This window comes from Nycticebus coucang, chromosome 10, assembly GCF_027406575.1.
Source record: "Nycticebus coucang isolate mNycCou1 chromosome 10, mNycCou1.pri, whole genome shotgun sequence".
In the NCBI taxonomy this organism is placed as follows: domain Eukaryota; kingdom Metazoa; phylum Chordata; class Mammalia; order Primates; family Lorisidae; genus Nycticebus; species Nycticebus coucang.
This window is the reverse complement of record NC_069789.1, coordinates 6,804,892-6,816,859: the sequence shown is the minus strand read 5'-3', so window position 1 is coordinate 6,816,859 and position 11,968 is coordinate 6,804,892. Positions and strand designations below refer to the sequence as shown.

General features: G+C 48.1%; 1 protein-coding gene across 1 annotated transcript; it reads right to left on the bottom strand.

Annotated features, from left to right (window-relative positions):
• Positions 1–234: 234 nt before the first annotated feature.
• On the bottom strand, positions 235–4,560 carry SPINK2 (serine peptidase inhibitor Kazal type 2). Its single transcript, XM_053607707.1, has 4 exons — positions 4,443–4,560; positions 3,535–3,578; positions 1,102–1,211; positions 235–429 (listed from the first exon to the last, which is right to left on the bottom strand). Exons 1-4 carry the CDS (start codon positions 4,495–4,497, stop codon positions 384–386), a joined length of 255 nt encoding a protein of 84 aa, XP_053463682.1. The 5' UTR covers positions 4,498–4,560; the 3' UTR covers positions 235–383.
• Positions 4,561–11,968: the final 7,408 nt, after the last annotated feature.

The following is an 11,968-nucleotide window of genomic DNA, read 5'->3' as shown; positions in this document are numbered from 1 at the left end:
CAGAGTGAGACTCAAAAAGAATTAAAAAAAAAAAGAATGGAGGTAAAATTTTGCCTTCCCTGCACGGGGAGTGGCACTTTCAACAGAGAACAGTAGTAATTGAATTTAATGCTGATTTTATTCCAACTAAAGAAAGTGGTGCCCAAGTCGTGGGCAATAAGCTTAACTCAAAGGACAAAAAAGCCAAGAAACAAGCATTCTGGTTTGTTTGTTTTTTTAAATCATTCTTCACTACACATGGCTTTCTGCCACATCTCCTCTCAGAAAAGGTGACTTGGAAAATCTCGTGCAGAGAAGCATAGGAAATGAGAAAAGGGGAAAGTGAAATGGATCTAGCAGGCCGAGGAAGGTGGTGTCGTCATCGTCCTTTCTGCAAATGCTCGTCAGCAGGGTTCATTCCGGATGATTTTAATATCATGGCCATCTTCCCTGCAAATTGAACAGCCAAACACAATCACAACCTATAATATGGGAACTGTCTGTGTTAAAAAAAAAAAAACATGTCATTATATACTAGATCAGGGGTGGCGCCTGTGGGTCAGGGAGTAGGGCACCGGCCCCACACACTGCGGGTGGTAGGTTCGAACCAGGCCCCGGCCAAAAACTGCAACAACAACAACAACAAAATATATATACATACATACACACTAGATCAATGGTTCTCAACCTGTGGGTTGCGACCCACAGAAACTATATTAAAGGGCCACAGCATTAGGAAGGTTGAGAACCACTGCACTAGATGGAAACAGAGCCTCAGGCTGTTGCCCTGGGTAGAGTGCTGTGGCATCACAGCTCACAGCAACCTCCAACTTCTGGGTTCAAGCGACTCTCCTGCTTCCGCCTCCCAAGTAGCTGGGACTACAGGTGCCTGCCACAATGCCCAGCTATTTTTTGTTGCAGTTGTCATTGTTGTTTAGCTGGGCCAGCCGGATTTGAACTCGCCAGCCTTGGTGTATGTGGCTGGTGCCGTAACCACTGTGCTACAGGCGCTGAGCCTTATGTCACATTTAATTCTTACATCTGAGGAGTCATTACCTTCTAAGCAATCAAAATTCAAGAGAACAAAACTTAGCTAATGTACAGCTCTAAAATCATGTTTACCTGATTTTCATGCACAGAGTACATTCGTTGGGATAAGTGGACATGTCACTGCCACACACAGGGTTAAAGTCCCGAGGACATCCTGGTAATTTATACTGAGCACAGTTTGGCTGGAAAAGATAAAGGGAGAGAGAAATTAGAGAATGACGGAGACACACTTTTTACAAAATAGCTAAAGGGGGAAACTGCCCCAAATCTCCTTTGATTTCCTATGCATCCCACAAAAATATTTCCATTTTCCATAAAAAAATGATTTTTCTAACACAAAAATTGGATGTTGATGCAATGGTTCAATACATACTATGTAAAAAAAAAAAAATCATTCTCATTTTCTAAAAAGTCAAACCCAAGAAAACTGGGTCATCTGACCAAAAAAGTATTATTAGGCACCCAGACAGTGCTGAAGGTTGAGCATCTGGTAACAACAGACATCGTGCCTGACCACAGGCGTGCAATGTACTGGGGCAAACGGGAAGTTACACTTCGGTGCCCTACTCAGGTAGTAAAAAGCCCCAGGTCTGAGGTCAGACTGCTTAAACTGAAACCATAGTTCCACCACTTCCATGTGACCTTGGCCGAGGAGGCAGTAGTGATACCAACTTCAGAGCACTGTGGAAGATGAAATGAGTTATTACATACAGAGCATGTACAACAGTGCATGGCATATAGGTATCTGAGCATTTACTGGCTGGCAGTGAGGATGGTGTAGTCCAGGTTAAATTACAAAAGCACACAAGTACACACGCATATCTGCATTGGACAAAGGGAACAGGGTGGGAAGACTTTCTCGAAGGGGTGGGAAGACTTTCTCGAAGGGATCTACTCAGAGCTGAATGTTCAATGTTACTTAACCCACTGAGGTCCTCATATGTCAAATAACATCTACCAGTCTGACAAAGTCATTGTGAGAATCGAGAGACTGGACATGGAGACAATGGCCAGACCATACATAAAACAAATCTCTGACCAACAACCTGCAGCAACTTGCCCATGAAACCAAGCCGTTATTTAGAATAACCAGCCCAGGAAGCCAACTTGCTATAAGAAATACTTACAAGAAGTCAGATTGCTATCTCTAAGAGCAGTCTAAGAAGCCAAATAATAGACCCTTCAACAATCAGCCCCAAATGACCAGGTCTTGATTAATAACTGAGAGTGTCCCTAATTTTGTCTTCAATTCCAACTTAGAACCAACGAGACAAAGCCAAATGTGCACCCCACCTGGGAACCAATTAGCCCACCTGCCACTCCCCAGGGCCACAGCCTCCAATCAGGATACACTTGAAGCCTTCCCTTTTTTTCACTATAAATCTTTCCCACTCCTCTATCTTTGAGTCTCTACCAAAATGCAAGTGATAGTAGTGACTCCTTTGCCGTAGCAAGCTGAATAGTCTTTGCTTGTTCTCATTTGCTTGGCCTTTGTTTACATCCACAGAATTTAGAATAATTCGCTAAACTGTGGCAACAACCTAAATGGCCACCACCTCAGGAATGGATTAACAAGCTGGGGTGTATGTATACCATGGAATACTATTCAGCCACTAAAAAAGATGGAGACTTTACATCTGTTGTATTAACCTGGATGGAGCTGAAACACATTCTTCTTAGTAAAGCATCATAAGAATGGAGAAGCAAGAATCCAATGTACTCAATTCTGATATGAGGACAATCGATGACCTAGTACGCGGTGTGGGGTGGGGCAAGGGGGGAGCAGAGAGAGGAAAGGTGGGAGTGGATGGGGTGGGGGGTCACACTGTGTGACACACCTCTTGGAGGCAGGACATAATTACAAGAGAGACTTTACCTAACAAATGCCATCAGTGTAACCTGGTTCTCTGTACCCTCAGTGAATCCCCAACAATAAATAATAATAATAATAATAATAATTTGATAAGGTACATAAAATGTCTCCTACAGGTCATGACTATTAAGCCATTGACCTTTTGAATCACTAAAGTAAATATAAAAGCAAACAAAGCCCAAGGCCTAAAAAACTGAGTGATTTTGGGCGGCCCCTGTGGCTCAGTGAGTAGGGCTCCAGGCCCCATATACCGAGAGTGGCGGGTTCAAACCCTGCCCTGTCCAAACTGCAACAACAAAAAGATAGCCAGGTGTTGTGCCAGGCGCCTGTAGTCCCAGCTAGTCGGGAGGCTGAGGCAAGAGAATCGCCTAAGCCAAGAGCTGGAGGTTGCTGTGAGCTGTGACGCCACAGCACTCTACCGAGGGCGACAAACTAAGACTCTGTATCAAAAAATACTGAGCAATTTTTAACTAAAAAGCACACTTTTGTGTATGCCAAAAGGCCTAAGAACCTGGTTTTAAGGCAATCAACACTTTCAAAAGTGGCAGGTCATATCTGAACATCAGCCCCCACCCTAAGGGTTTGGGTCTTCCCTGTCTTAGTAAAAACAATCCAAGTGGTTTCCCACTTACTGTTCTGTATCCTGAAGCATCTTCCCACTCAGAGTCCAAAGAGGCTGCAGGAAAGAAACACATCTTACAATATGTGATTAAGGTGAATGATTGTTGTTAAGGGTTTTGTAAATCCATTTGGGGATCTCTCCTTTGAGGCTCAGCTTCTTTCAACCGCCCCCACAAAAAGGTTACTCCCTGCTTTATGGCAACTCTCCTAACAAGCCCACAGAAAGAACATTGGGTTCTGCTCCCACTCGGTTTGAGAAAGGATTTTGAAGCTGGGGGAACAAAGATTTCCAAAGTAACTCTTAAAAGTTAGTGATAATTTTTTCCTCTGAGGTTCCGGGTAATAAATACAAAACTTAATATTAGGTGTTAGCTTTTTAGGTCCATTTTGTTTGTTTGTTTTTATTTTTTGCAGTTTTTGGCCGGGGCTGGGTTTGAACCCGCCACCTCCAGCCTACGGGGCGGGCGCCCTACTGCTTTGAGCCACGGGTGCCGCCCTTTTTTAGGTCCATTTTAAGACAGGTGTGAAGTCTGCTTTCTCATGAGCGTTCACAATTCCTAAGTCCTGTAAGTCTCCTGGGAGGTTCAGTAGGGCGGCCTGGTCCGTAAAACCCAACTCCTGATCTTGGGCACCAGAAAATCTACTTTCAAAGACAAAGAGCAGACAGCAGGGTGCGGCTGTAAAGGAGCTGGCGGTGAAGCCTGAGCAAGAACTAAAGCGGGTCGCTGGCCCCGCCAGGCCCCCCGGGGTCCTCCCGCCCCTGCCCCGTGCGCGGCGGCCGCCGCAGGGGGGCCGGGTAACCGCCAGTAACGGGTGCACAGGGACGGTCCCCGGGCAGGGGCAGCCGCTGGCCAGACGCCCTCTCCGGCGCTTCCTCGCGGGTCTTCGCCCACCAGGCCCACTTGGGAGCGAGAGTTACCTACGAAGACCTCGGTCAGGAGCAACAGCACCAAGCGCAGCGCCGCGATCGCCATCCGGGGACTCGCAGGGGGCACTCCGGGCCCCGCGTCGAGACACCCGCCGGGCTGCGTGGGGGAGGGGCGGCACGTGGCCGGCGGGGGCGGGGAGAGGAGGTGGGGGCGGGGCTCTGGGGCGGAGACTGGGGCTTTGGGGGGCGGGACTGGGAGTGTGGTGGGCGGGGCTGGGGTTGGAGAGGGCGGGGCTGGGTTGGAGGGGGCGGGGCTGGGAGTATGGTGGGCGGGGCGGGGCGGAGGAGGGAGGGCAGGCAGGGGGAAGTGGCGGGAATCACTGGGAATTACAGAGAAGGAGAAGGCAGGAGCGGAAAAAGGGAGCCCCGGGAAGGAGGAAGGGGCATTGGGAAGAAAGGGGCCAAAGGAGGGAGAGGATGGGGAGCGGTTGCTACCCCACGGCCTCCCCTCCCTGCCAAGATGGGAGTGGGTGGCCAAGGGGAAGACCTCGCCCTCCGCGGAGCCCTTGCGGAGCCCTCGAAGGCTCCGTCAATCAACCTCTGTTTCCTAGTATTTACGGTCTCTTCCAGGCAGTGTTTTGGCCCTTAAGGTACAGCCCAGACCTTGACAAAGAAGGTCCCTGCTCTCAGGGAACTTTATTTCATCTAATATATATTTTTACTTTTTTTTAATTGACTCATAATAATGGCTCATATTTATGGGGTGCAAGGTGCAGCGATCCAACCAGGATAGTTAACACATGCAGCCCCTCCAACATTTATCATTGCTTTGTGTTGGGAACGTTCAAAGTCCTCTCGTCAAGCTTTCTGAAAATGCATGGTAAGGTTTTGCTAACTTTAGTCTCCCTGCAGGGCTGTGCAATGGGTTCCTCCTGCCCATCCGAGTGTGACTCTGTGCCCTTTAACTAGCCTCTCCCCACTCACCGCTTATCTACTCACTACTTCTGAGTGAGAACGTGAAGTATTCCCCTTTCTGTTCCCTGGCTTATTTTACTTAACAATGTCCTCTAGGCTTAGCCATGTGCCAGGCATAAACAAATGCAAACATCCAGAGGCGGGAGCCACCTCAGTGAAGGAAGTCCCCTGTGCCTGGAGGCCAGGGCGAAGGAGGTGGCTGGGGCACAGAGGTGGTCACCAGCCAAGATCATGTGTGGCCCTGTAGGCCATGATAAGGGATGCGGATTTCTTCTGGTTGCAGTGGAAGGCTGGCAGGGGATTTTAAGCAAAGAAATGCCCTGATCTGCTTAATGTTTTGATAGATTGTATGAAGAATGAGCAGTAGATTGGAAAGAGTGGAAAGAAGGGAGAGAAATTAGGTGGGATTTTGCAGCAATCCATGCAAGAGATGATGGGGACTGATTCACGTTGGTTGGGAAGGGACTGGTGAGAAGTGGTCAGATTCAGGATTTACCCAGAGGCAGACCCAACAGGGGTAAAGAATCAAGGATGCTTCTTGTGATTTTTGTCCTATCAGCCAAATGGATTATAGTGTCATTTCTATGATGAAAAACATTTGGAGAGGACGCCCTGTAGACATCCCGGCGGGCGTGGGGAGAAGGCAGATGGAATTACAAATAGGGAAGTCTTCAGCATATCCACGCACTGCATGCACAGGGACAGATGAGGAGATGGAGAAGTCTGAGAAGGAGGAAAAAAGAAAAAGTGAGAGAGTCAGGAACCCCAGGGAAGAAAGCGCCACAGCCGCGTCAACTGCTGCAGGAGACTGAGAGCTAAGAAGACTGACCTCGGGGCAGCGCCTGTGGCTCAAAGGAGTAGGGCACCAGCCCCATACGCTGGAGGTGGCAGGTTCAAACCCAGCCCCGGCCAAAAAAAAAAAGACTGACCTCTTCAGTCCTCAGGAGAGGTTTAGAGAAGAGAAATGCTTTGGCCTTGGGCGGCGCCTGTGGCTCAAGGGGTAGGGCGCCGGTCCCATATGCTGGAGGTGCTGGGTTCAAACCCAGCCCCAGCCAAAAACCAAAAAAAAAAAAAAAAAAGAGAAAAGAAATGCTTTGGCCAAAGAGATGCAGCCAAGTGAATACATTAGCAGATCTGTTTGTTTTTTTTTTCTGCTTCTTATGATTATGTGTCAAATATTGATTCTTTGACATACTCCACTCAGGGTCTAGTCTGGGAATCCCAAAGCTCACTAGGTATCTCACCAGAGAGAATTTGATTTAAGGAATTGGCTAAGCCAGTGTTAGAGAACAGTAAAAAAGCAGAAGAGAATGAAGTAACAGCATCTGGAGGAAGCAGATACTATTCCTAGATCTCAGGGAACAAAAGGAATAGGGTGGAATTATCAAAACCCAGAAAATTCAGAGGACAGGCCCCAGAAAGCCCGGACTGGGACCTCTGGGAAGGGGGTGCTGCCCACCTGTGCTGGTGATGGGAGTGTGTGGAAATGCTTCCTGAAAGAAACAGCCAGCGGGCGAGAGCAAGTCCCTTCTCCCGCCGGCTGCCCCCATGTCCCCCTCACGCCAACTCTACTCTGCAGCCAGCAAAGCAGAAGTGAGATCTGCAGGGTCCTGGCCCCTGAAGCAGGGTGTGGAAGAGTGGTTCTGGAGCTCATGCAGAGTAAGTACATTATTCTAGTGACTGCCATGGCACCACACCCCACTCCTCCACCTGATGAGCCACAAGTACTGCAACGAGAAGGCAATGTGCAGTTTTTATTTTGTTTTGTTTCAGACAGAAGTCTTGCTCTCTCGCCTGGCTAGAGTGCAAGGACGTCATCATAGCTTACTGCAGCCTCGCACTGCTGACCTCAAGCCGTCTTCCCACCTCAGCCTCCCAAAGGGCCAGAGTCACAGGCGTGAGCCACCTCGCTCAACCCAGTGCGAAGCTTTAAACTCCACCTGCTGCCACACATGGCTTGTTTCTGGCAGAGGCAGGAGAATCCTTGAGCCCAGGAGTTGGAGGTTGCTGTGAGCTATGATACCATGGCACTACCCAGAGTAACAGCTTGAGGCTCTGTCTCAAAAAAAAAAAAAGAGAGTCTGGGCGGCGCCTGTGGCTCAGTGAGTAGGGCGCCGACCCCATATACCGAGGGTGGTGGGTTCAAACCCAGCCCCAGCCAAACTGCAACAAAAAAATAGCCGGGCGTTGTGGTGGGCGCCTGTAGTCCCAGCTACTCGGGAGGCTGAGGCAAGAGAATCATGTAAGCCCAAGAGCTAGAGGTTGCTGTGAGCCGTGTAACGCCACAGCACTCTACCAAGGGCGGTAAAATGAGACTCTGTCTCTACAAAAAAAAAAAAAAAGAGAGTCTGAGTTTGTTGTGAGCTATGACACCATAGCACTCTACCCAGGGCAACAGAGTGAGACTCTTGTCTCAAAAAAAAAAAGAAAAAAAAAAAAGGCCAGGTGCAGTGGCTCACACCTGTAATCCTAGCACTCTGGGAGACAGAGGCAGGTGGATTGCTTGAGCTCACAAGTTCAAGACCAGGCTGAGCAAAAGCAAGACCCCTGCTCTACTAAAAATAGAAAAACTGAAACAAGGGATCACTTAAGCCCAAATTGGAGGTTGCTATGAGCTGTGATGCCATAGCACTCTACCCAAGAGGACAGCTTGAAACTCTGGCTTAAAAAAAAAAAAAAAAAAGCCGGGCGGCGCCTGTGGCTCAGTCGGTAAGGCGCCGGCCCCATATACCGAGGGTGGCGGGTTCAAACCTGGCCCCGCCTGAACTGCAACCAAAAAAAATAGCTGGGCGTTGTGGCGGGCAACTGTAGTCCCAGCTACTCGGGAGGCTGAGGCAAGAGAATCACTTAAGCCCAGGAGTTGGAGGTTGCTGTGAGCTGTGTGATGCCATGGCACTCTACCGAGGGCCATAAAGTGAGACTCTGTCTCTACAAAAAAAACAATGAAAAAAAAAGCCTCGTACTCATGAAGATAGATCTGTTATAATTGACGTGCATGCGTTCAGCTGCCTTTATGTTATTTTGTTTCAGACAGTGACTATTACGTACCTTAGAAATATTTTATGCCCTGGGGCTGTTCACATAGTTGTCTCAGCACTTGTCTGCCAAGAACAAGGGTCAACAAGCATTTTCTATAAAGGGCCAGATAGTAAGTACTTTAGGTCCTGCAATCTCAGAACTAGGCAACTCCTCCTTGTAGTGCAAAGCAAACATAGGTCGACAGATGGACATGGTTATATGCCAACAAAACTTTACAAAAATTGGCGGGAGGCCATATTTAGATTATTGGCCATATTTTACTGGCCCCTGCCAAACATACCACACAAATATGGCAGTGCTGACCGTCAACATGTTTGTTAGAGAGTAAAACCAGCTATGAAAGATCTGTTTAGTGGTTAATCCTTGTGGTTTTATTTTTAGTCCTTACTTGAGTATTCACTGCTGCTTAGGTCACCGCAGCTCAAAATGAATAAAAATTTGGAAAAGGGCGGCATCTGTGGCTCAAGGAGTAGGGCGCCAGTCCCATATGCCGGAGGTGGCAGGTTCAAACCTAGCCCCGGCCAAAAACCAAAATAAATAAATAAATAAATAAATTTGGAAAAGAGTCTAGGCATAGACACAATTTCAAATATTTTAGTCCTATTATCGGGTCTCATTATCTAAAATGTAAAGTTTAAAATGAACTCAGGTGGCAGCACCTGTGGCTCAGTGGGTAGAGCGCCAGCCCCATATACCGAGGGTGGCAGGTTCGAACCCGGCCCCAGCCAAACTGCAACAATAACAAAAAAAAAAAAAAAAAAAAAATAGCCAGGCATGTGGTGGGCACCTGTAGTCCCAACTATTGAGAGGCTGAGACAAGAGAATAGCCTAAGCCCAGGAGCTGAAGGTTGCTGTGAGCTGTGATGTTACCGCACTCTACCAAGGGCAATAAAGTGAGACTTTGTCTCTAAAAAAAAAAAAAAAGGGGCAGCGCCTGTGGCTCAGTCAGTAAGGCGCCGGCCCCATATGCCGAGGGTGGCGGGTTCAAACCCAGCCCCGGCCAAAACTGCAACCAAAAAATAGCCGGGCGTTGTGGCGGGCGCCTGTGGTCCCAGCTACTCGGGAGGCTGAGGCAAGAGAATCGCTTAAGCCCAGGAGTTGGAGGTTGCTGTGAGCTGTGCGAGGCCACAGCACTCTACCGAGGGCCATAAAGTGAGACTCTGTCTCTACAAAAAAAAAAAAAAGACAAGGCTAAAGTAAAGAGGATCACTTGAGTCCAGGAGTTAAAGGTAGTAGTGAGCTCTGATTGCTCCACCGCACTCTAGCCTGACCCACAGAGCAAGACCCTGTCTCAAAACAAAACACAACACAACACAACCCAAGCCTAATTCCACGTGGTTTTCCTTTCCATTGAGCTCTGTTATGTAGATAGTAACTTTACCCTCTGAAACAAACATAATTAGAAATCTACAGGCTGGGTGCAGTGGCTCACACCTGTAATCCCAGCCCTAGGAGGCCGAAGCAGGGGGATTGCCTGAGCTCACAGGTTCAAGACCAACCTAAGCCAGAGGGAGACCTCTCTAAAAAGAGCCAGGCATTATAGCTGGTGCCTGTAGTCCCAGCTACTTGGGAGGCTGAAGCAAGAGAATCTCTTGAGCCCAAGAGATTGAGGTTGCTGTGAGCTATGATACCACAGCACTCTACCACTGGGCAGCAAAGTGTGACTCTGTCTCAAAAAGAAAAAAGAAATCTACTGTATTCAATCAAGTTTAGTAACCCAACAAATGTGCTTCCTATTGTCTCTGGCATCAAGTTCAAACTTTAAGAAAAAGTATCCATATATGTCTTTTTTTTTTCTTTTGAGGCAGAATCTTACTCTGTTCCCCCAAATTAGAGTGCAGTGGGGTCATAGCTCAAGCAACCTCCAACTCCTGGGCTCAAGTCTTGCTTCAGCCTCCTGAGCAGTTGGGACTAAAGGCGCCCACCACCACGCCTGACTAGTTTTTCTATTTTTAGTAGAGATGGGGTCTCACCCTTCAGCAGGCTGGTCTCAAACTCCTGAGCTCAAGCAATCCACCTGCCTCAGCTTCCCAGAATGCTAAGGATAATAGGCGTGAGTCACTGCACCAGGTTTTTTATTATTTTTTTATTTTTTAGATAGAATCTCACTCTGTTGTCCAAGCTAAAGTGCTGTGGTATCATCCAAACTCATGGCAACCACAGATTCCTGGGTTCAGAGATCCACAACACGCAGCTTTTTTGCTGCAGTTTGGCCAGAGCCAGGTTCGAACCCGCCACCCTTGGTATATGGTGCCGGCGCCCTACTCACTGAGCCACAGGCACCGCCCAGAGATCCTCTTGCCTCAGCCTCCTGAGTAGCTGGGACTACAGGCCCCACCACAACATCTGGCTAATTTTTTTTGTTTTTAGTAGAAACGCGGTCTCACTCTTGATCAACCTGGTCTTGAACTCCTGAGCTCAAGCAGTCCTTCCACCTCAGCCTCCCAGAGTACAAGGATTATAGACGTGAACCACTGCACCCAGCCCATCTGTATCTTTTCAAAGTCATGCTAGTGTATTGTCTAAGAAGCCAGCATGGAAGTGATCTGATTCTGGCAGAAATTTTATTTTATTTATTTTATTTTATTTTATTTTATTTTATTGACAGAGCCTCAAGCTGTTGCCCTGGGTAGAGTGCTGTGGCATCACAGCTTACAGCAACTTCCAACTCCTGGGCTCAAGCGATTCTCCTGTCTCTGCCTCCCAAGTAGCTAGGCCTACAGGCACCTACCACAACAACCGGCTATTTTTTGGTTGTAGCTGTCACTGTTGTTTGGTGTGCCCAGACTGGATTCAAACCTGCCAGCTCAGGTGTATGTGGCTGGCACCCTAGCCGCTTGAGCCACAGGCGCCTTAGCCAGAAATGATTTTATTTAACATATTTACTATCAATAGGATCTAGAATCTATAAAGTTAGATGTTAACTTGTAGGAAATAAGCCTCAGATGATTTTGTGAGGTAGAGAAGACATTTACACAAGTCACCATTTTATTGTTCTGTGGATATTAAACAGTACTGATGGCGACCACTGATAAACTGAATAACCATTACATGCATCACAGTGCTGGGCAAGCCCTGGCCGAATAAGCCTATATGCCACCATCCGCAGTTGTTTATTCATGTACAAGCCTTTTTCTTTTTTTTTGAGACAGAGTCTCACCTTGTCACCCTCAGTAGAGTGCTGTGGTGTCACAACTCACAGCAACCTCAAACTCCTGGGCTTAAGTGATTCTTTTGCCTCAGCCTCTCAAGTAGCTGGGACTGCAGGCACCAGCCACAATGCCTGGCTATTTTTTTGTTGCAGTTGTCATTGTTGTTTGGCAGGTCTGGGCTGGATTCAAACCTGCCAGCTCTGATGCATGTGACCTGCACCCTAGCCACTGAGTTACGGGCGCAGAACCAAAGACTTTTGTTATGGATAAAGTTAAGACACTCCCAGGGCCATGGTAGGTAAGACGCTCCAAGATCCATGGTGCCAGGACAGCCTCCCAGGAAGATGGGAAGCTGGAAGGCTGAGGACAGGGGCCTGGGGCAGCAACTCACAAACTTCCTGTGTTCTGGGA